At 39.0% G+C, this 25,757-nt stretch overlaps 1 protein-coding gene across 6 annotated transcripts in view; it reads right to left on the reverse strand.

Moving 5' to 3' along the window:
- Positions 1-681: 681 nt before the first annotated feature.
- The window catches only part of LOC104150249 (synphilin-1), a 112,813-nt gene continuing 87,737 nt past the window's right edge, over positions 682-25,757 (reverse strand). For all 6 annotated transcript variants that reach the window (XM_068924766.1, XM_068924767.1, XM_068924768.1 and 3 more), the window contains 6 exons: positions 21,933-22,058; positions 17,843-18,012; positions 11,364-11,456; positions 7,729-8,791; positions 5,896-5,966; positions 682-1,255 (listed from right to left, as the gene is read on the reverse strand). In XM_068924766.1, the coding sequence (XP_068780867.1) occupies positions 1,171-1,255; positions 5,896-5,966; positions 7,729-8,791; positions 11,364-11,456; positions 17,843-18,012; positions 21,933-22,058 (1,608 nt within the window). In that variant the 3' untranslated portion in view covers positions 682-1,170. The remainder of the gene's footprint in view (positions 1,256-5,895; positions 5,967-7,728; positions 8,792-11,363; positions 11,457-17,842; positions 18,013-21,932; positions 22,059-25,757) is intronic.

Consider the following 25,757-nt stretch of genomic DNA (forward strand, 5'->3'; position numbering starts at 1 on the left):
GGATAAAAAAACTTTGGCAAACTTCCTACAATTTCCCTCTGTTTTATTAGAACAGTTACTGAAAGAAATCCTTATGTGTTAGGATCTTTCGCACCAAACCATAGCAGTCTTCCAATGGAGTCAGATCAGCATTATCAAAATAAATCAAGTATATACATACATATTTGGTACAAATAAATATGTCAAGTAAGAATTGCCTAGTAGCCAGCTTTTGAATGTTGTGATGTATGTCAGACCTAACAAATACTGATAGTTACAAGAAATGGAGTTAATTCAGTATGAGATTAAAGATTCACTTTTTTCCAAAAGGTTCTAAGCGCATTCAATGAAAGGATCACGACGACTTTGAGGGAATATGAACCGGGTCTTAACAGACCACCAGGTGATTTGAAAAGTGCTGAGCACATTACCAAAGTTCAGCAAATAACAATAACCAATTCTGTAATTTAAAATTGCATTTATGCATTTTTTTGATTTCTTCACTTTTTTAAAGAAAAAAGTTTTAAAGCTGAAAAAGGACCATTGAACATTAAAGCACTTCTTGACCCAACTGATTTTCTGTACTCAAGTCCTGGTGCTGGACATTGCCTCATTATCAAATGCACTCCGAGACCACCAATACGCCATCTAAAGCTGGAAAGAAGGAAGAGTGAAGTATAAGAAGTATTTGTGTTCAGTGTGTCCTATTAACACAGTCTTTATTTCCTTTATACAAAAAATAGAAATAACAACAGACAAAACATACTTGAAAAAAATCAATGCTTTTGCCTTGGTCTCATTGAGGAGCTCAGCAGGCAGAGTCCTGGCTGATACTTTTACAGTATATGTCATTGAGAAAGGGAAATAAAGAAATATGACACTATATCCATGCAATAGATGAAGTACAAAACATATTCTATGGCCCAACAAACATTTTGGAGGGTTGCCTGTGTCATAATAATTCTCAAACTGTTCCTTTTGCTCACCCATGCCTTTACACAGTACAGCTTACAAACAAGTTACATATACACATATATCATAAAAAAAGTTTTGTATATGGTCTAACCGCTACAAATTAAGGCATCCTAACAGTTTGTTGTTTTGCTGGTGAGAGGTATGTCTCATATTAGTGTTTTTCAAAAGGATATATCTCAGGCATTTCAAACAAAGTGAGACATCATGAGATGCAGTTTAGAGGAAGAATTCCTGCAGCTCTGGTTCTTCGGTACTTTTTTGACTGTAAGATTTCTGGCTTTTCCTATTGATGTCATCATGCCTGGAGAGAAAAAGAAGAAAATTCTTCATGGTAACACTAACAATATAGAGGCATTGTCTTGTTTTTGTTTATCCTGTTTTAACCAGTTTGCAGATTTTGAACTCTGAATTAATCTTTCCCTCTGGGCTTATTTCTCTAGGCATGTACTACACCCAGTATTTCTTAATACTGTAGAGTCTTACTAACTTTCTTTTAGCTGTTATTCTGCAATCAAAACTGGAAACCAATGGAAAGACCAGAAGCTTTGTGAGTCAAATCATGAATTAGGACATTGTCAAAATGTTCTAATAATAATGGATAGAACATACAAGAACTCCTAGATCCGTTAGTGAAAAGCACCATCATGATAAAAAGATTCATTACAACTAATGAACTGATCTGTAGGCACAAATGAGGTGAGGGAGTGATTTGCAGGCCTTACTTTTATGTCTACTGAAGCAGAAGATGGTGGCACAGCCAGCAGTAAAAACAGCAAGCAGTAATTTTACTTGAGCTTTTGGAGGCAGGGCCTATCTCTCTTTAACACTGTAATTTAGGTAAAATCTTAATTCAAATCATTCAGATTTTATTAGATCCACAGATAAGGATTCTCTATAATATATCTTTATTTCCACACCATGTAAACAAAAAAAAAAAATCTGTTTGTGACACAAAAGTCAGCTTTCCAACTACAGCAGAAAAAACCAAACCCTGATCATCTAAGTTTCCTCAGCTCCTTTCATAAGTCCTTGTTCTGAATCCCCAGCCTGTTCCCCTTCTCTTCCACTAACCTTTCAGGTGAAGGATTTTGGATAAAGCACCCAGGTCACAGCAACTTTCACAAGGGTTAAATGTCTTATTTTTAGTTATTACTGCTTAACAGCAAAACTCCTACTATACAATCATGACAACATGGTTTCCGGTTGCAAAAGACAGATCTTGCAGGGAGGTTAAAAACCCACAGCAAAGGGCAAGGGGTATGTCTATAAATTGCTTTAATTTATTCCAGTCTACAAGCACCACAAAGAGCTAGATAGCCGCCAAAGACTGATACTTAGCATGCTTAAAGACTTGTGCTTACTACATGATTTAACAGGAGCTGGCCTTCTCAGGGACCGTACTCACAGATCCAAATAAGTAGGCATGAGGTGCCATTTTATTTCAGTCTCCTCCACTCGTCTCAATTACTATGGCCTGCACATTGCAAGTAAGTGCAGAAGACACAGAATTGAGTTTGAGGAGGTAGAACGGGTAGAATTGAGTTTGAGAAGGAAAAACAGGCGCACTTAAGTTTTTGCCACAATAACTTTTTTGCACTTACTATGCACTGCTGTTATCCACAGTACTTTTAAGTGTTAACTGTGGAGCTATATGAAAGGATGTTTTACAAGGTTAAGACAATTTCATTAACTATTGTGTTAGCTTAGCTTTGCAGTGCTGAAATACATTGTGGGTGAGTCCCCATAGCTCTCTCAATGTAGAGCCTTCACGGGGACTCCAGACACGCCATTTTGCAGCCCTGCAGTTGCACCATGATCTTTAAGAGGGTTGTTTCTAGCGACTGCAGATATCTCTATGTGACAATGCAGAACAGACATGGCCTTTACAACTCTCCCCTCTGCCTACTGACCTGAGGGAAATACACTAGTAATATTGTTAATTACTAACCAAATTTCTAATATGTCCTGGTGCCTGTGTCACCAGATAAGTACTCGCCATCTCCTTACACAATGGGTGCTGATGTGTAATCGTAGGAGTTCACAAAGAACTACTGTCAGCTGTCTGGGACAAGGTCTAAATTATTTTCATATTGATTTTATACTGTACAAGTTTGAATCATTAAAATGCCATTAGATATAAAGATCTTTTTTCTGGCGTATAGATTTGAACCAAAGTTGTAATTTATTCAGCAATAGATATGGCAGTGGAAAATCTGTTACACTAGCCCCATTTATTATTTTAAAAGAGTGTCCAGTTTACTGTCTGACAGAACCCTGATGGCAGATTTTGTTGATTGACCCGAAGTAGTAAGCATTTTTAGCTGTTGGTAGCTGCAGCTAACACAAGGCTTTGTACTGATAAGGTGAGTTAGAGCTCACTTTAATGTACTGCAGATCTCAAATGATTTAAAGTGTGGGAAAGAACAGTTCACTGGCACACACGTACGATGGAAATAACTACAAATATTTGCTTGGAATTGTAATACACAAGACACTAGCAAATCCTTCCAAAAGGGGAAAAAATATCCCAACCCATCCTCCACAGCTCTTTCTTAGGCTCTTGAGAAAAATAGGGTGTATCTAATTTTAAAAGGACACTGGAAAATTTAATATAATTTTCTACTATTAAGCTGTGAACAGGCTGAAAAAGTAAACTACAAGACCTTGAGGTAAGTGAGCGTTTTGAATGAAAAAATAAAACAAGCAAAAGAAATAGAAGCTGAACAAAAAGTAGCTGGAATCTGGTGGACAAAAATGTCATTTGATTCCAGGTAAATTTCACATAATGCTATTAGATTTCAGAACATGCTAATAAAATCCCCTATATAAGGGTTTGAGTTAAAATGGGTTTGGGACTGTGTCCAGTAATATAACCCATCAATATAATCATCTACAAAGGTTTAAAACTGCCAAGAGTGCACTATTTTGCAGAAAGGTTCTTTTTCTAGTAGCTCTGAAATGATAATTACACAGTCTCCCCAGACCATCCAGAGAAAGGTTTAGGGGACTTGTAGCGCACACGATGGTGATGTACTTCTAATATTAAGTTTCACAGCCTACGTGGCAGCATGCAGTGGACAAAGGACAGGCACCCCTATGGCTTATTCAAAAACCGTGAAACAGACTTAAAAAGTATCACAAAAGCTGCCTTGGAAATTCTGAGCACATTCAGGTCTGCGTTCTGACTTCTAACGAGCACAATACATTTTCCATTTTTAAGTGCATTTCAGAAATCTCGCACTACTCAGCATTGCACACAATTTGCCCACTTTTGTCCTAGTAAGTGGGTATGACGAAAACCTCCTCAAGCTATGCTCTCATTGCATCCAGCTCCTTGCTCCCTGTTCCCTGCAGATAGCCCCAGGCAGTCATGCTCTACTTCTTTCCCCCTCCCTTCAGCAAGAAAGAAGGAATGGGTCAGGCACACCCTTGCTCTTGAAATGCTTTCTCTGTCACCACCTACAGCAGTCCTTTCACTTTGGGGATGTTTTCCCTTAAAACGACTCTGATTTTCCAAGTGCTCCACTGCTAGAGGAACACCATAAAGGGGTGCAGACTGGAGTCACAGCGCACCAGCTGCGCCTGCCAGGACGGCTAGAACCACAGGCCCAACCCCGACCCTCGTCCTTCCCAGCAGGTGACTCTGAAAGCTGCAGCTGGACCTACAGTACCTCTTACAGTGAAAAGTAAGAGGAAGTGCCATGCTGCTAGGGACTTCTCACACAGCAGCATTTATGTGAGGCAATACCCTGTTACAGAAACTGGCTCCATCCGTGAGACGGTTCTAACACACAGGTGAGATTAACGATCTTGTATCTCCTCACTGTCTGGATGGAGAGTTGGGCCTTTGACTGCAGACTGATGCTACATGGAACTGCTACGGGACAGGCAGTTTTCTACACTGGAATTTCCCTATAATTTCAGGAGAGAATGAAAACTCACATACACTGTGTCAATGATTTCAGAACAAGATTCCCTTTTGAACTTTCTCTTTCTTTGTTTTTTTTTTTTTTTTTAAAGTACAGGAAGGTCCTGGCATTAGAAAACAAGTGAGCAAAGAAATCTGTTAGGCATTTAGAAAAGAATAACTTGAAAGTAATTCAAGCTCCTGAACTAGAGAATGATTAATTTATAATTTTCCCCAGAAGTTCCTTTAAATGTATAATTTTGGTGTGAACAACAGTTGTTTTCAAGCTTCAGGAAAGCATTTACATCGCAGCTCAACAGAAGAAAGCCTATCATCACATTAATTCTGGAACTGTTACCGTAGAACAAAAGTGACAGAGAAATATTATAAAGCATTTGCATATAAAACAAACATATATCTTGTCAAGCACTGTTTTTTCCAGCATGTCTTTATGGATCCTGAAAGACTCGCATCTATCCGCCTGATACTCCTGATGGAAGGAGATTAAGCACAAAGTTATCAGACTTTTTAAAAATAGATTCAACTTTAAAAGTCTGAGGGAGAATAAGAAAAATGTGCAAAAATAGGAGAGTGCTGCACTTAAAGAACAACATTGTGCCTCATGTTCTTTTCTGTACTCTATAGTTAGAGAAGAACTGTGGTGGTTTTGCTCTCCTCATGAGAGGAAATTTAATTTCCATTCTCATCTGGTACTTGACTTCCATTCAACAGAAGCTGAATACTCAGCCAAAGTGAGCTAAACTCCCTCGTGGATTTGAGTATGACTACTTCTTTTACATGCTTAGAACTGAAATCTTGTAGCCAGTTCACTGGTGACATCAGCAAAAATCCATCATAAATTTCTATTTTCCTAGGAATTTAAATATTCGTCTGTTCATCTGTTCCTCCTCATCAATTTTTCCTCCTGTGCATCAATCAGTTCTATTATGCCAGTTATGAATAATTTTAGCAAACATGCAATTAGAGAAAGCAAGTGACAGAGATGCTAAACATCACCATGCATAAGCACATACCAAGCATAGTTACACAGATGTTCTTCAGTCAACGTGCTAGAGGAAAGACTGGTGTAGCTGAAGTAAAGCCCCTAAGAAAGTACAACATACAAATCAGTTGAAAACATGCAATGAACTTATCACATGCATAACATGGAAGTCTATCAAAACATGCAGTCAAACAGCTACAGTAACTTTTCTACAAGTTTTTCTCTGAAGTTATGAAAGGAGGCTAAATCTGTTACCTCTTCAAGATATGTGCTGGGGTTCTTTGAGCTGATACAAAAGCGTATTTTTTGTATAATTTTGATGTTTGACAACAGTAACATGCAAATGCGGCCCTTTCACAGGCAACATGCATTTTACAGTGCGAGCGTCAATACTGTTGAAATGCCCTCACCTAACTCGTCAAACTTCTTAGGGAACTACGAAAGCCATTCATGAGCTTACGGCCTATCAGACCATCTTTAAAGACAAATTGTCTTTTTTTCTATCACTAAAAAGCACAAATCACCCTTTCAACTAAATTTGCCATTATGGTATGAAAATACTGTTAAATTGGCAGTTCTTCCAGATAATCCATGAGTTGTTTAAAGGCTCAAATCAGCAGCCCATATTGTGATTTTTAGTAAACTTCATTAAGTGCACTTCCACTTTGATCTTAGCCTATTAGGTCTGCTTTGAAGTATTCTTTTCATTTAACATTCTGACCTGACACTGTTCTATCCACAGTACCCATTAATATGGAACACTTTCACTATTTTCTAGTTTTCTCTTTCCATTTTTTCTTTTCCATACTCATTTTGTCTTCTCTATGCCTAAGATTTTCCTGTTCTTGTCCCATTACCTTGTCATACTTTTTACACTACATAATTCACTATTCCTCCTCCTCCTCTTGGCCTGCTTTATGTTCTGTCTTTTTTTCATCTTGAAATTATTCTTTCACCTTATGTCTTTCCATTCACCCCTTCCCTCCTACCCTCACTTTCACAGAGGATTATATGATGTACCACTCCCTCTCACTCAATTCTTTATTCTGTCTCCAGACATCCATATTTCTCCTCCTTGCCATGCACAAACACACTGTGCTCACAGTATTTCCTACCTCTGTTTTCATTCAACACCTCTTCCTTTCTCTTGTTTGGAGTAATTTTTCTCCCTTCTTTGGACAAGAGTGCCAGCTTTCTGACTAGAGCAATCCCTCTTTCTATTGTGATCCCAGAAAGAGCGCTCTATTGCCTGTGATAAGGAGATGATCTGGATTTAGCCTATGTTACTACATACCACCCACATGCTCTGCCAAGAGCAGTCTCTGTACTGTGAGGAGAGGGCGGGCAAAGGAGATTGGGCACTGATAGCTTAGGCACCTAGGGGATAGCTGTACCTCCCACAGAAGCAGGAAGAAGCCTTTCTGCTATTTTTCCTATTTATATTCCGACACCTATTTTTATCCTGTTACCCTCACTGGTAAGGGTGGCTACAGGACAGGGCTAATCTTTCAGTTATTTACTCCTCAGAAATCCCCTGGATTCAAGTTTGACATTCTCATTTTAGGACTTGCCACTCAGACAACATCAAACATCCCTTCCAGGTGAATCACAGCTTTGTGGAGAGCTTTTGACAGAAAGCAAGTGCACTGCGTGTGCTAGAGCACAGACTCTGCATACAAGCTATACCTGCCACCCCTTGAAAAAGCCTTCGAAAATTAAGACAGTGGACTGGCTTTCTAATGGTCAAATACAGTAGAGCATTTGTGTGTACACTTTTGCTATAGAAAGATAAGAACAAGCAGCTCTCAAAACTATTAAAAAAGAAAAGAGAAGAAAAGGCCCTTCCTCCTTTCAGTGTACTCACTGTCTTGTTTCTTCCTTTCGTGGGAGCTGCCGGATTTCCCTTGCTATCTGCTGTCTTCCTTCCTAATGAGGTAAAAGGCAGCGTTGATGAGGTTTTGATCAGGTTTGCTGCTTGGCAGTTGTTGTTGTTATTCTGATTACCACTCAGTGTCTCCATTATGGATCTAAAGGTTCCAAAAGGCTTTTTAAGCTGGTCTCCAGTTGGTTCTCCAGTGCTGGAAGCAGTCCTCAAAAATGCTTTGCCCCGGTCTTTATCCTTTTCCTCATTCAATTCTGTTTCTGCAAGCTCCACCTGCACCACAGGCTCCTCAAAGGTTACTCTGAGTTTCAAATTCTGGGAGGTTCTGCGCTTTGAAGATGGAGACTTGAGAGCACTCTTAGGGCTTGTGGCAACCTTCTGAGCAGTAGCACTGTCAGAGCTGGATGGAGAGCTGTCTCCAGAAAACTGGCTCTGAGATACAGTACCAGACTGATACTGGGATTCATTATCTGGATCGCTGCTCTCTGAAGTAGGGGAAGGACTGTGGCCATCCACAGACTTAGAAACTCTGATACCGAAAGGGAAGCGGCGCCCTCCTGCTGAAGTGTGTTTCTTAATCATCAGATGCAAACTCTCTGTGCTCTCAACACTTTCCACTATGGGTTGAGGCCTTGGTTTGTCAGTTCTTTTCACAGGCGCGTTCTTATGGTCCTCAGAATTAGCTGAGTCCGTATCAGACTCACTGAGAGACCTCTGCATAAGTTGCCTCAGTCTGGCTAACTTCAGCTCCCTTTTCTCTGGCAGAATCTTCTTCACGTTCTTGGAGGAAGCATGAGCATCCTGAAATTCCAAAGAAAGCTTTTCCTGCATACAAACGTTTTCAGAGATTTCCTTTCCCAACAACTGGCGCAGGATTTTATCTGAGTCCTCATCTTTTATCTTGGCCCGAGTGCGGCTAGAAGTTCCCAGGCTGCCAAGAATCTGAATCCCATCTTGGGTGTTCAATTTACTTTTTGGTAGAGACAATTCATCTGCTTCAGAGGGTTTCCACTGGGGTTTGCCAGAAGCAGGAGATGATGGTGAGCTTAAAGAAAAAGGAGGAGGAGAAAATTTCAATACCACATCCAAATCAATGAATATACAAAATGCAAAACTGCTGTTTCCAGTGTACATGTCTGTCTCAGCTATTGTTATTTGTCTTCTTCATCATTACTCACATGGAATTCATTATTCTGTTGCTACAGTGAAGATTACACAGAGAAGGATGTAACCCTGCTTCCATTCCTGATTAGGATTCGAGTCTCTTCCCCGTGTTTTACAAAGAATACTCCTTAAAACCAAAACTTAAAATGGTCATTTCAATACCAAAGATGACTTTCTCAGGATAATTTTAGAGAAACTAGTGTTTCTTATTTCTGTGAGGGCTGGCATGTTTTAAAAGGTGAAGGAAAAAAAAAAAACAAACCAAAGCCAGATGCTCTGCTTTCCAAGTAATACATACTCACACATAATACAGAAGTAGCTTATTCCAGATACAGCAAAAATACCAGCTCTCTGTATAGCAGTGATTTCATAAATCTTTAACTTCAGCTGGTATTAATAATAGCTATATAAGACTATATAAAAAAATCAGAGCCATTCACACTCAAAACCTTTTCAGATACGAAATACTGAAAGCATGAAAAAGATGACATGAATTTTTTTCAGTACTATTAGAAAAATAAATTAAATTTAGAACTCCAAATGTTACAAAGTGAGGAAATAGCAATCTCAAGTCTGATTACATTGTAAAGAATATAAGTTACAGAGACCATTTCTTTCCCTATGACATATCTGAGAGCTCGCGACCCTCCACATTCTTACTATAAACTGCTTTTCCTCTGAGCAAAGGTAAAGTGACAAAACTAAGGTTAGTGTGAGCCACTAAATCCGTGAATCCCATTTCCTCTCGTTTGCAAGAAAATTCTATTCTGATGAGTCCATAGTTCCAACAGTGTACAAAATTCACATGTTGCTAGGCACTTCGTCTTCAAATCCATTATGAGCTTTTTTTATGTGCAAATATATGCAAACCGAAATAACGACACTAAAGAGTATTCATGTATCTAGAAGAGACATACTTATCAAAAAGGTTAGATCCCATTACATCTACTATTGTCTCTTTAGAAGATGTGAGTGAACTCACTCCAGGTGAGGAAATGCAGCAACCAGCTGTGAAATCAAAGCTAAAATAACACAGTACCATTTCCAGACTAACTCATTTAATTAAAAGGTGTTGAAATTGTTGAAACCTACCCTTCTACAGCAATAATGAACGATGAGAGATCTGCTCTCACCTGATCTTATCTGATACTGAAAGTGAAACAGTCCCAGTGCTCACCAGTACTCAGATGAGAAACTACTTGGAAATTCCAGTCAACAAAAATCACAGAAACCAAATGAGCTGGGAGACAGCGTTTGGTCCCATTGCCTCTGCTGAGCTGGCAGACAGGGAAGACAAAGACCACAAGTCTATTAAAGAAAGGACAGAACAATTCTTCCCAGTGTGGTTTCCTGCTTTAGCAAGAGTTTGGATTTACTAGTTCGTTTTCGGCCTTTTCCTAGCCTATGTTCCTTTATACAAATACATCTCCAATCCCAATGTCTTTATTTGTCATCTATTTCTGTAACAATTTGCATTTGTATGAAGTACTGACAGATATACTTCAGAAACATGGAGCACTTGTTACCCACGGTGTATGAGATTTAATAAAAACGGAATAGAAAGCAGTCACTGTTCCTACATATTCACACTCGATGGCCCAAAGCTCAGACCACTGATGCTAACAGGAGCTTTTGTGCTGGCTTCATACTTCAACATTATTTAGCTCCCTATGAGGGAGGAGCTTGTTTCCTTCTGAAACAAGGAAAAACATGGTATGTATTTTCTAAATAGAGAAACTGAATTAGAAAGCAATGATGAACTGAGTCCTGTTTGCATTTGAGTTAATTTTCCCTTTCAATGTCTGCTTGAGATTGCTACCCAAGTAAAGTTGTGTGCTTACTTGACTTACAGACTGGAAGTCTACAGCAGAATCAGGAAACTTCAGGCTCCAGTCCTGTGCCTTTACTGGAAGGGCCCCTTTCCTCCTCTTTCACGTTACTCAGTTTGTGTCTATTTCTGGGACTGGGACTGACAGAGTATAAATGAAACATAAAATTTCTGGAGCTTTGACTTTTTATACAAGCTACTACAGGCAAAAGATTTAATGAGCGTAAGGAGTCTTATTAATCTGAAAGCAGGTTTTGTTGGTAACTGGCTTTATGAATTACAGCTGGCAGGAACGTATGGTGGACCACCACAAGGTCAAACTTTACAACTTTCCTAGGGGTTTCTACAATTCTCTGCTATTCCTCTAATACAAAATATATTCTGTTCCACTGCAAATCTGATTTTCACTCCGGTGTGGAACAGGGACTATTAATTTCATATTCAGTATGTCCAATATTTATACAACTTCATGCACTGTCAAATTCTAGCAGTGCACAAGGTAGAAGAAACACATTTGCTCTGACAGAACACATTTAATATTTAGATAGGTCACAGCTTCTCCTGATAATAGTTATACCATGAAATTGCTCAAATCTAAGATACAGTAGAATTCCAGTTGTGTTACCTTGGAGTCGCAGGCAGTGGTTTGCCCTCTGATCGCTGGGCTTCTAAAAGCTGCTGCAGCTGGTTCTGTAATGTCACACGTTCTACTGTCTGCCTGCAAGAAAACGTAAGACTGTTTAACCTGTATCTTAAAATGGTCAGCTGCAGCACACTAAAGGATAAATGATACCACTTGCTCAATCTCATATTCAAAAGAGAAGCCCCATTCACCTATAATTTAAGTAGGAAATAAAGACAGATTTTAAATATTAACATAAACAAAGAGAGTTAGTTTTCCTGCAAGTTGTCTCTAAATCCCTGTGCACATTTTGGGATCACTGTACAACATCATTTGAGAGATGCTTACTTACCAGGAATTATTTATTATACCATATACAAGGATAAGTGTGCGATCGTAAGCAGCAGTTGGCTGGAACTGAGTGACTCACAAAAAATAATATCTCAGAAACAAGCATGTTATGTCAGAGTAAACTTAGGGCCCCCTGGTTCTTGTTCAGTTGAATAAATGAAGAGGAGGGGGACAGATTAAGAACTCTCTTCCAGCATTTGGTGGATGGCTCTGAAAACTACTCCCTCCTTTTCTCACTGCAAATGGACTCAGAGAGGAGCTTTTGCCCACTGGGTACGGCTGGTCCAACCTGCCTGAGCCTGCAGGACAGAGCTAAGTATGTCCTTTTTGTATTCCAGGAGAGTAGGAAAAACTGTATCTGCTTGCTGCACAATCTTACTAAAGGTCCTACATGTGCTCTGCATCCACCTTATATTTAGCTGTGCAGTACATACTGTAGTTTATCACCTTTAGTGCGATGCTGCGCTATGCTGTGATCTACATTCAACAATTTTAGAGAGCACTGTTAAAAAAAAAAAAAAAGTAGGTATTAATTGGTACCAGAACCTAGGAGAATATAACCTTATTCAGGATAAAATGCCTATAAACACAAAAGTTCATCTGAAAAGTTTATTCAGTTTAACAAGATTATCTTCTGCAAATCTTCAAGTAGTTCTATGAAAATAAATGAATAAATCAATTTGCCACAAAAATTCTCCCTCTCCCTGCCCCAGCCAATGCTGACCTTCCATTCTAACACGTAAATATCACTTTAGCTTGTGGATTACAACAGGTAACACTTATTCATTTAGCAACATATTTTAAGTTCAAGCACCCCTAAACACTGCACAGATAGAAGTATTGGGGAACTACCAGAAAACACAGACTTCTAGCTTTTCACTACTGTGTATATCCTATCTTTCACCTGGAAAACAAATGGTACATTTGGTTTTCTCCCTGTCTTTCATTCATGGATAAAGATACGTTATTTTGAGTGAGGCTCCGATTAGGAAAAAAAATACCATGTGAAAATGACTTTTTATCTGTTACTTCCAGTCTCTCCTGCTGCTGCTGTAGAAGTAATATGTTTTTAGTACTTTTAATCTTACTAGACCTGCAGAACTAATACAGTTCTCTGAAAGTGAGCTGGATTCTTTCCTAGCTTGCATACCATCAGCAGAATAGTTAACTAAGTTCCAAATGCAGAGTCTTTATAGCTGGCAATGTCAACACCAGAAAGAATCCAGATGACTTTTTAGGCTGTGGGTTGTACTCCCAGGGCTGACAAAAAATAAACGTCTTAACTTGTAAAATATTAGAGTGGATCTGAGAAGTACTAAAGAAATAAAGGTGGGATCTTGACATACTGCTTTGCCATCACATTTTTGAACACAATCATGCTTTACATAGATCTTTTCTTCCTTTAATTTTCCCTCTTCCTTCCTCTCGCCTACACACTTCCTTACGCTATTTTAAAATCACTCCTACCATCTGTCAGCATTGGCTTAGATTGCAACTCCCCAGACATACTCTTTTGAGAGCCAGGGAAATTTTCATTTGAGATTAGATTGTGACACATTTTATCCGTTTTACTTGCCTTTTATGATTTCCTCAACATCTATTTCTGAATATCTAAATAACAGCAAAGTCTAGTAATTATATACAGTGAGAATTAATGTGAAAGAAAATTCTTCTAGAGATGTAGATAACAGCTTCTTTTGCCTTCAGCTTTTACAGAAACGTCTGACACCTCTTCTAATGAGTTACTGCCCTCATACTAGTTAAACATTTTATTATGCTAAAAGAATTAATTTCGTCCATTTTCTCAGTTCAACTATTTAGTACATACCTTCCCGTACAGAAATCCACACCTTTTCAGCACGATCCCTGAAGATACACTATATATATATGCACATATATATACACACACAATGCATATAAAAATTATATATATACCTATCTAGCATAACATTGAAAATTAAGGGATCACACCTTCTTGGAATAGCAATGTTGCTAAATATTAAAAAGAGACAGATTCAGTAGTTAAGAAGATCACTGTAGCTTTAAGAGTCAGATTTACTTTATGATATTTAACACCCAAATTCTGAAGGTCTGTCTTAGTTTAGGTAATGTTCCAGTAAGCACTACATAAGGACCTTGGCACGTCTCCTTAGGTAACTATAGACCCAAGCTTGCTCCTAATAAAGTCAAGGAGTTCAGTCACTGAACATGGAAAATACTGAGGAACTGGGCACTAACGAAATAGCTTTCTTGGTATGCTGACTTACCGCTTTGTTTGGTTTCAAATAAAACAACCAATGACCACTCTATGTAGCTGAAAATAAAACAGCTCATCTAAGTAAATAAGAGATAAACATTGTAAAGTTTATACTGAATTTCTTATTACACTTTTACATAGCTCTTATTACTATACAAAAAACCAAACATGCACATACCATATTTTAGTACTAAAATCATTTTTATTTATTCAGCCATTTTTATAGCTACTCTACTATAAAGTTTCAGGAGAATCATGGATTTTGTCTACAGAACATAGAAAAGTGGTGGCAACAGAATATTCAGCCACTTTCTGATCCTCATCTTTTAACTCAAGGTTTGCTTTGACCATTGCCTTGCTAGAGATTTCGGCTTGTTAGCATATCAAAAAGATCAGTCACTGGCTGGTTCACTTATTGCTTTGCACATTCAGGTCCTACCCTTTGGGAATCCAGGGAGGATGGTATGTGATCAAGTGGCATTGTAAAAGTGCAGAGAAGCATTATTTTATGTCATTACGTCATTCTGACTGTGTCTCGTCAGGCCAGGAAAGCCTAAACAACACAACGTCATCGCTCTTAGTATCGTCAGTGATGAAAAGTGTGTATTTGTGCAGGAAGGATTTTTCTGCTCTGGTCTCTAAGGCCTTTTTAGATAATAAATATGCTACTGATGAAATCAGTAGGAAATAACTCAAATTGTAAGACCTACAGAAACCTCAAGAAGTAAAATGGAATCCAACATTTTGCGTAGGCTCTGTGAGAAGCTTGTGTGACTGTCCTGGGCATCCTCCTCAGTTTGAAAAATCCTACTGAATTGACTAAACCTCTATACTTAGCAAGAGAGGCAAACCAAAGCTTTTATTCTAAAGCCAGTAACAGCAGTTTTTGTGGAGTATTTTCCTTTTTACCTATGGAAAGAATTTCTTGATTCTTCTCCTCTTGTGGGGCAAGGTCTCAGTTCATTCTCCTGTGAAGATTCAATGGGACATTTCTAGCTACTATGTTTTTCCTCCTCTCAAATACCAAGGCTTTTCCCTCTGAATAAAGTCTGAGATCCAACTCAAAAGGTTTTCCCATACTTTTTTATACCTTTAATCTCAGTTGCTTTGCATCAGGAGTCGCAAGATGTGAAGATTTCATCAGACTGTAATCTTATTGTTTTGTTTTTGTGCCTTTTTTTTCAGGAAAGGCTCCAAAGAACATGATACACTGGGGTAATTTCTCTCTAGAACTGTTCATTGTAGCACTGATGGCTGGAAGAGTTCATAAAGTGAGCATCAAAGCAGCACTCCCTTCTTTGACTTAAGGCCTTCGAGGGTAAGTGTTGCTAAGTCCTAGTCTAAGGCAGTTTGTTCTGAAAGCAGTTTTGATGGGGGCTTTCATTAAGGAAAGCACGCTTAAGTGTGCTGCTGTTCTGGTGCAGCATCGATGATTCCCATCTTTCTGTGGGGATGTACAGTGTTACTGGGGGAAGGCCTTATCCCTGGCTGGTAAGGAGCCCAGGAAAATGTCTAAAGACAGCTTGTGTGCTCAGCTGTTTTAAAACTTTTCTGGTGCTTAAAACAGCTAAAGAAAGGTTGCGAGGTAGATCAGGCCTTATTGAATTGATACTACTGTCCTGACCAGTCAAGTAATCTGTCATGATCCAGCCATAACTTCTCTGCCTCTAGAGCAAGATCCATTAACACTAGCAGAAGTAGGTTAAGAAAACATAGCAAAGCCAGCATAGCTGCTCAGACTGGAGCCTTTCCAATGCAATAGCAGCTTAAAGTATCTTAAACTACAGATTGGTCTTTTGTCTGTTGCCGTCTGATGCTTTTGGGATCTACAGAGGTGCTATGGACATTCTGTCTTCCTACCATGCTAAAGGTAAGGCTCCTTGAGAAACTGCACCAAGTGCTTCCTTCATGCCATGAATACATCCTTGTATTTTTATGCAGCCCCCTCTGGTGGGGCTGCAAAACAGGGCAGGAGCATTCTTTCACCCGCCCTCTGACTCCTGAGCGTAGGCCTCCGAGCACAGTGCACTGCTTCTATCAGGGCCTGCTTGGGGCCTGAGGCTGGTAGCCAAAACAGCCATGCAGAAGCTGCTCTTTCAAGCAGAAAATAGAATATTTCACTGCTTCAGTAAACTGCAACAGGGTTGCCCAAGAGACTCACAGTCCTTTGTCTTTGCAGGAGAGGAAGAAAAGGCAGCTGCTGCACTTAGCAGGGCTAAATCCGAAGCTTGAAAAAATAGGCTGCTGAAGGGAAGCAGATATAATTCCAGCTGAGACAAGCAAAGGAACTCATCAGGAGCCAAATAAGAATCATTTAAACAACTTCCTATGCTTGTAGCCCAAGAGACAACAGAGGGGGCTTGAAAAGTGTTAATGCTTTTGTCAGGAAAGTGAGAACTAGGCTCCATGTCTATGGGAGCGAATAGCCTGCTGAATAACAGAACAAGTCTCTCTTTTCCATATGAGAGATAACAGTTCAATCAAATATTGAGAGAGCACTGTATAGAACTGAAACATGGAAAACTCATGATTGCCATTTTTACTTCTTGTCTTTATTTTTGCTGAGTTATAGGGAATATAAATCTCATTGGCTATTGAGATGAGTCAGGTGCTGACGTAGGCTACTCAGGAAATGTCCTACGCTCCTTTTTTTTGTTATAGCGGCTCATTTGCGTATTTCAGTTTGGTTTTTTAGCAAATGTACCAACTATAAAACACCTGGTATTTTGAAATGTCCAGTGAACACTGTCAGACTAAAATTATCGAAATTGTGAAACTTATGATAATTTCAATTTCATTGTTTCATATTTGTGAGAGTATAAGGGTAAAAAAAGAGTGAAGGTATCACTTAGAGAAAATGCTTCTATAACATAAATGCTTAGATGTACATATAAAAACAAGCATACTTCAAATGCAATAGTGTTCTATAATGATAAAGGGAGCAGATTGCTACTACATACTTTCTGTTGTAATACAGTACAAAACAGATGCATGTTTATAGCAAAGGTGAGAAAAAAAATTATTTTTATCCTTATTTTCAAGATATGCAGTCTGCAAGTCAAAAAGTTGCCTGCATAAAAAGATACGGTCTCCAAAACATGGGATTTTCAAAAGCTTTTTTCATGGTCTGTGGTAGCCAAAATGCATTTGATCATGTCCTTAAGTGGGAACCAAATGTTAGCTCAGGGCTGATGGTTTCTGAGAATTTCATCTTATGAGGTAATTGATATGCTCAGTCACAATAATTGCACTGACAATAAAAGCAAGCAATTGCATATTTAGTGTTTCAACATACCAGGTTCTTTATAGATCATTTATTAAAAACCATACTGAAACATTCAAGGCAGCTCCTACGAAGAAAGAAATACAGCATAGAATATTTCCTGAGTAGCCACCATGGGCTTTGGGAACCTTCCAAGTTCAAAGAAAACTTCCAACTGTTATTTCCATTATTCCTCCCAACATCAACACCCAGTACTGTAGCTGGGAAGAGCCACTTACTGTATATAAAGGCATGCTATGTGAATAGAAAATACGATTAGCAAAGATGTGATCCCAAGGTATTAAAAGGGAAAAGTGAGAGAATTGCTTACAAATATACATATAAAGACAAGCATATGACACACATACCCTTTTCCACTCCCATCCTCTTTGTCAAATTTCACAGCAAACTGTCACCAAGAGAACAACTGAAAAACTGAACTGATAAGGGGTGAAGGGGCAAATAGTTCAGAATGGCACAGAGTTGCGAAATAAGAGAGAAGTATGAACTGTCAAATATCACATACAGGGAGAAGGGACACCGTTGATAAACTGAGGAAAAAGGAGAGTATTGCTTTCAGAATGATCCCTCTGTTAAGAATTGAACACTTACTCCTTTAGTTGCTTAGTTAGCTTCACAACTTGAGAAGCCAATGACATACATGTCTCCACAACCACTAAGTAGCGGGAACACATGGTGTGCCCATGTCGCTCAGCACTTTGTGAGGGTTTCTCTCCCGTGTGGTTTTGCATAGTGACGTTTGCTCCGTATTCAACCAATGTCTGTAAAGATACAGAAGGAAACACCAACAGCTGTAAACATAAATCTCTGCTGTGATTTTTGGTCAGTAACAAGAACTGCTGGGCCTAGAGCACTCCTGAAAAAAAAGTTTGAAAAACCTGGGTTAAGCTGACCATTTTTAAAAATCAATCACCCTGACAAGTCTGCATGCAACCAGAACTCCCAATGCATACCACCAAAATCTATCACTGAGGTGCAAGGCTAACACAGCAGAGCATACTGCTCTTTCAGATGATTATAAAAAGACTGTATTTTTCCTTCCTCTGCCTTCCTTGTTTTAGCAGAAAATGCCTTAATCAGGTAACTTGTTTGTGTATGACTTCTACCACTCATACTGTGATGGAGACCACTGAATGAAAGAGCACTTGCATTTGGGCACCTGTTTTGAGCTACAACATCACACTTTTTCAGGTGAACCTTTCTATGTATGACTGAACACTGGGCTAACTTTGCATATGCTGGCACAAGTACAGGAGATGCAAGCAAATGCAATTCAGAGGACATCAATGCTAGATAAGATCAGGGTCCAGGGCAGCACCAACACGTTGCTAGCCAGTTTATGAACGGTGGCACTGAGTTGTAAATTCTTACAAGCTCTGGTGCCTGCTATTCTGGGGATTTCTGCACTGCAGCACATTGCAACACACTCTAAGGATCTGATTTTAGGAATGCCTTTGCTACAATATTTGCTGACTCCTTTTGTGGTTCAGTTCTCAATTTCCTACCACAGCAGAACCCTTGTGTTTAAAACAATCAGCATACCAGCCTCAATGTCCCGACTCCTCAGTCAAGGGACATTTGGATATGAAAGGTATGGCACGTTCTTTCCAACAATTCCAGTAGGTCACACAGCCACAACTTCCTTTTTGTAGAAAAAAAATGTGTACAATGACTTTTTCCATCTTTTTTTTTTGATGCTGAAAGAAGCCTCATTGCTTTGTACTTGCTTGGCTTTCCCCTATTGTCTTTTTAAAAGATCCTGAAATATTTGTCAGCTTCCAGACTTTAGGTGAAATAAGAGCTTGCAGTCTGATATATACCCCAGTGCTATCCATAGCATTAGTGAAGAACCCCAGCTCACTTCTGGAGAACCGTTCAGGCTGTGAGCATGGCATTTGGGTGACCTCTGGGACTTAAATCTGGAGCGTTGTAAGGCAAAAAGAAGTTCTGCCAGGCTGACCTCAAGAGATGCAGTAACTGAAATAAGAATTCAAACCAAACCTTCACTCTTTCTAGTTTGTTTGTAATAATCACTGTTATATACTAGTTGCTTTACTGTAATGCCTAGAAGAGGATCTACTTGTATTCAATAATGTTTAAACACATACATTGCTTATAGCATTTTGGAAAAAATGCAGATCAAAACCATAATGTGTCCAGAAAATAAAGCATCATTAATATACACTTATACATATGCAGAAGAGGTAGAGGGTGGCTCAGCTCCTGACTGACTTATTCAGGCGGAGCAGGGAGTTGATATATCGTCTGCCTATAGTTAGTGTGACTTTGTTGACTCAGAACAGCAGGCAAAGAGACCATTACATCTTCTGATAGAAGAGAGGAATGGTGGTCTCTTGTCTACTGAATCTGTACAGAAAGAAAACTTCTGAAGAGTCTTGCATTGCACCCCAAGACAGCAATTTGGGGTTGATTTGCTAGTAAAGAAAAATCAAGAAGCGGGGAGTTATGACCCTGTGAAAAGCAACAGTATAATTTGGAACAAGATAGGAATGTCACTTGCTCAAAAGAACAGTGAATAAGAGGGCTGGGGGATCACTGAAAGCCTATGACACTGCATCCTCTGTACTGCTACCTACATCCCCCCTTCTTTATCACTTCTTCCTTTTTACCAATCGTTCGTTGTGCCTTGTTTTAAACTAGGCTGTAAAGCTCACTGGACAGAGGACTTATTTTATTTCGTAACACAACAGAGTATCAGCTGCACTTAACACCTATAAGTGTTAATGAAGTGACATACGCTAACTGTATATTTTTGCTGTGAACAGATATTTTTATGATTTATTTCCTATAGCTTCACTTTACCAACACAAAACACTTGCTGTTGATTTTCAAACTGATCTACAATAAAACAGTTTTAAAAATTCTAGGTCATTTATTATAAAGTTCATTCTTCACTGAGAAAGCAGGGTTATTCCCTTCTGATTTAGCTTTATCCATGAGACTAGCCTGCAGATGTCACCACTCTGCTTAATTTACTCATTTCTCCTACAAATCCATTGTACATCTTGAAGAGACGCTGTAAAAGTTAGTAGGCCTACACACAGATCTACCACAACAGTGCTATGAGCTAGTAAATTGCAACTATTTCTTCTATCCATTTTTTTTCCAACTGATCAGAGCAATTGTCTGGCAAATAATAATAAAAACACTAGCTTTAGCACAAACGTGCTGATTTGTTTAGTATGATTCTCATAAAAGTTTGTACAGGATTTCTGATATTCTTGACATCTGTAGAAGAATTCTCCCATCAGTTGAGAAAACGCGGAGATGGCCATGTCCTCCAAAGCTATTTGACTATTTTCTTCTAAGTCTACTCCTTCAGCTCATTTTTCTTTTTTTTTATTGTGCAAGACTCCCAGACTGGCTTTCATGTAGTTAGGTCTTCTCTGTGTGTCCAGACATATAAATGAATTGCCATAGTAACAAGCATCTATCTATGCATCAGTAGAGTCAATGTAACACCACACACAAATATTTTTAGCTCTCTAAAGAGGTTAGCTAGCAAGACTTGGCTAGCTGTATTTCTTTTAAGACTGAACTCAGAAAATATCCCCTGCATTCACTATGCTCTAAGAGTTGCTATTGCTCAGCTCACGTGCAGCAATAAGTTTAGCACATTTATCTGAGCTCTCAGAGTCTCTGTACATATCTCAGGTCTCAGACTCTTTGAATTACTACTGCTTCTTGGGGATGTTTTCTTTCCCCTCTTGATTTCATCCCACCTTGAGTTCTGTTTCTTGGCTTTCTGCCATGTGGTTATCTACTCTTTTCTCTCTTCTTCTTTGATGACTACTTTGTTTCTCAAATATCTTTCTGCAACCACCTGGGACAATTTTGTTATTATTTCTTCTCCAAACAGCTTTCAAAGTGATGACAACAACAAATATTGAAAAGTATTCTTGTGAGGAAAGATTCTAGTGACTCATGAACAATGGGTAAATCTGTGTTGCATAATTCAGTGCAAATTAGAGATGCTTGACCCAGCCATCCAATTCAACTCTGCAGCTTTTTTGGTATGTCTGTGTTGAATACTGGTACTATATACAGGCGTCCAAACTAGCTTATTCAGATCCACCTCCCAAAAGCACTGTAGCTGTGTTAGCCTTCCCAGTAGGGCAAATTAACCATTTCAGCAGCTCTGTACAACAGAACTATTTTGCTCACAGTGGTCAAGGTGATTCATTGAGAACTATCAGAAATCAACGTCACACTGTATTGTTTAGTACAGATGCATTGAAAGGATAAGGATGGCTTGCTCAGGGTGGAAATCTTTTAACATGGAATAAACTGTATCTGTTACATGGTTTTTTTTAAGCTTGAGAGATGCAACTATCTATAGGAGAAAGAAACAGAAAGAAAACATCAGAAGAGTAAGAAGGTTGATATCAAAGTATGCGTATCTACTCTGGCTGCCCTTTCTGAGCATAACACAGCTGCTTATGTATGAATAACATAATGATGTTTTCTTCTTGCATTGCAAAGGTTACTTAATATAGAGCTTTTCTCTGAGTTCTAGAGGTTTAAAGTTTTTTTCCGGCAAATTTTAAGGTACTCATTCTTTTTTCCTACCTATAAGATTTTCCATATTCATTTTAAAGGTTGTTAGCATTCAAGTTTGACTTAAAGTAGAGCTCTGATGTAACTGGAGCTAGTACTCTACCTGTATGCATCCTAGATAGCCATGTTGAGCAGCTACATGAACAGCAGTATTACCGTCCTGGTCAACTTCATCCAATGAAATCCCTTGTTCTTGCATAAACTGAAGAAGCCACAGAAGGATTTTCTCCTGGGGGAGGGGGAAAGGTAGGTCACAAAAAGTAAGAAATAATGGAAAGTTAGATGTACTATAGCAACACTGGTAGCGTCAACTGTTACTAAATCTGTCCCATAATTCCTATTACAAATCCTTGCTTTCAATCCATCTTAACTTTGTCAGACTTAGTGTAGCATGGGCCTACCTCTGACTGAATCTTTCAGGGAAATAAGTAAAAATACTTCATTCGCTTTAAGAAAAGACATATTAGGAAAAATATGTGCGCCGTAACACATTTTGACAATTGTACCTCGAAAAGTATGAGTGTCTGCATGTTGGAGATGAGACCTGAGGCAAAACAGCCTGTAGGTCAATCTGAAAATCTGCCAAAATTTGGTGCAATTTCATAAGCCCCTTTGAAAAACAACAATTGGAGCATGCACAGAGATCATAGAGCTGAGCAGCTAGATTCTTCAAAGCTGTTATCATGCCCCAGCTCTGGGCTGTTTTGTATGAGGAGAAGAAACAGAACTAAAAGCTGGAAATCTGTCTATCCTGCAATCTCAGTGTGTTGACCACTGCACCACATGTATGTGCCTGCAGGTTGAAAAGGATGGGGAGAGTCAGACCACAAACTTGCAGGTGGAAGTGCGGGGAGCCAAAACTGAGGTGAGAGAGAGAGAAAGCAAGCTGGACAAGACATGGCTCAGGAATATGCAATATGGAAGAAAGCACTACTAGCTAGCACGGGAAGAAGGAATTCAATTAGATGAGGATCTGGCAAGAATCTAGTCATAGATGGGAAAGGAGACTAACACTGAAAATCTAGGGAAGAGGAAAAGAAATTAAAAGGAAGGAGACTTGAAAAGAAGTTGGTTGTAGACAAGAATTATGATAAACCAGAAAGGGGACTGGGAACATACACGCACCCACGAGAAGGCAGATTTTAGATTTCCTGAGCTTGACTTTGCCATCTTAATTCTTTTTAACATTGCTTTTAGCGTGTGCCTGCATGTGTAAAATATAATTTATAGGGTTTTTCCTTTATAACAATGGAGAGTCTATATATCTGCACTAAGCTTATTTTATTTCTTATTTCCCCCAGTAGGTTTCTTTGGAAAACTGTTCTACTCCCTAGCAAGCTTCCATGCTTCTCTAGATTAAATTTGATTGTGCCTTTCTGAATGTGATACATATTGAAAATCTATAATACTACTATGCATTACATAAAAGTGTAAGCTCCCTTAGATGATACCTGCCTGCAGGTGTGCTCCTAGTTTTTGTCTCTTAATAAAGAATAAATTACTTTCTAGCTCAATTTTTTTTTAATCTAAGCATGCATTTTTTATTATCCTCAATTTATATCTTTTTATCATTTTATACCATTTGTATATTTATTTATATCTGTCGTGCAATACTAGCTAGGAGCCGTAGTTCCAAATGGCTTTGCAGATGCTGGTGCTGTCCAACACCAGCGCACACACTTAAGGTTAAGCGCTTCAGTAGTTTTAGTGCTAAGTATATACTCGCACACAGGCAAACACGTGTGTGCAAGACAGAGAGGCACAGCTAAACAAAACAGTGCTGAAACACAGCATCTCTAGGATTCTGAACAGTAATCAAGTAGGAAAGAGAAACAATAAACATGGAGAAAGGAAGCTTTGCCTATGTATCTTGAGTACAAGCCCCTTCTTGTGTAAGTGGTGCCAAGGAAATTTTAACGTCAAGGAAAATAAGATGGGACCTCAAGACTTTAGGTCTCCTCCAGATGATTCTACCCATTCAAACACCTTGAGCTCCATTCACTACTTTAGATGGATAGTCTGTCTGGAACTTATCTTGTTTGTATTTCCTCTTTAACAGCAGTTTTGGTTTTATTATAGAGGGAAGGGAGACTCATACTTCTCCTTGGCTGAATGCCAAATACAGCTGAGCGCCAGCATGGAGAGATGCCTTCAGATCACATATCCCTTTTAAAATACTTTCAAGCAATTTCTAGCGATATCTGTGGTGTTGGCCAGCGGCGGAAAAGAACTGCACGGCTCCTGTGAATTGGTGTTATGTTTCAATAATCAAAAAAAAAAAAGTATTTTAGAGAAATTTCTCTGTAGAATTAGAAGACAACTAAAGCTTTAAAATTATATAATATATATTTCTTCAGAATATAATAGGGACCAAAATGTTGAGCGTGGTCTGTAATTTTATGACCACAGACAGCATGGAACAAATTATGCTTTTTAGTCATTTATCTTATCAGACACAGAAATCAAGTGCCTGGATGGCTAAATACAATCATTTGTATTTGGAAGTGTCTATACATCAATTGATCACAAGCACAACATTAGAGGCCCATTAAAATAGTTTGTTTCTCTCAAATGGCTATGTTTTCCCATAGATGTATCCCTAACATACATAGGGAAAACAACCATTTCCTTTATTTACACATAGGAAAAATGAATATATCGCAGGACTATTTTAGTAACACTCACTTTATGTATTGGAAAGAAAAGTGTTCTTAGATATATTATCATCAACTCAATTTAGTCAAATAAAATGAAAGATAATAAGAAAATTCATTGATAAGGTTAAGATAATGGAAAATAATCATACACATACAACAGGAACTGATAACTACTGAGAAGTTATTTAGTATATTTAATAACTTTAAGACCTGCAGTTATCTTATATTCTAACAGTGGTTAGAAACCTTCTGCAATATTCTAGACCTACAACAACTCAAATGTCCCCAGAGAGAAGATTTTTGAAAACTCTACAATATGTACTTTCTGTTTTGGGACAGGTTGCAGACTTCAGCTCCCACAGCTGACTTCTGGAGCAGAAAGAATAGTTAACAAAGAGCATTTTTACTATTAACTGGACTACAAATGGAAGGATTAGCACGGTGAAAAACACTGACTCTACATCTAATCCTAGCCCCATTACTTGGTATTGACTAAATTAGCTCCCTTTCCCAGTATCCTTTCACAGTAGGTATTAGGTTTTCTGAATAGAGAACTATGGGGTGAGAGAAAAGGACACAAATTATCCCCGCAAAAGTGACATTGGATAGTGAAAAGCAAACATCTCAAAAGTGCAAAGGAGGGCGTCGTTATGCATTTGTGTGCCTGACTGCCACGCGCTCCTCCCCATTGCAGTCTCCAGCCCTACACCACCCCCAAGTGGCACACAAAATCCTTCCTAAGCCCTCAGCCAACCTGCTGCTCTGGATCCCCCGAACCTTTAGGCTCCCTGGAGCTCCAGAGGTAACAAACTCTCAGCATTCCCCGCCCTCCGTCTCTAACTTGTACAGTCCCTGCTACTGCAGCATCTGTGTTTGAAAGACACTACAGCTCTGTGAAGCTCTTAGGACCTACTAAGTGAACCTAGGATTGCAGCACCATCTCCTTCCTATCACATGGTGCATGGGCCAGACATAGCTGGTCCATGATCTGCGATAAATCAACCACCTACACGCAGTATGGGGGTTTCTGTCAACAGAGCTTGCTTCTCCATGTCCCTCCAAGGTTGCACAACTCCATACTTAAAAAGAGGCCACTGCTAGCAGGTATGCAGGCCAGGCTGCAGGCTGGCATTAAGCTCTTCTCCTCACCCATCACATGAACTTATGCAGTTCCTCTTTCACGGGACAAAAGCAGATGAGAGAGGCATGAAGAGCACAGTATTGTTGAACTGCATTTGGAGTCTGGCCATGACTGTGGTTTGACCACACCG

Source organism: Struthio camelus, chromosome W (genome assembly GCF_040807025.1).
Source record: "Struthio camelus isolate bStrCam1 chromosome W, bStrCam1.hap1, whole genome shotgun sequence".
NCBI lineage: Eukaryota > Metazoa > Chordata > Aves > Struthioniformes > Struthionidae > Struthio > Struthio camelus.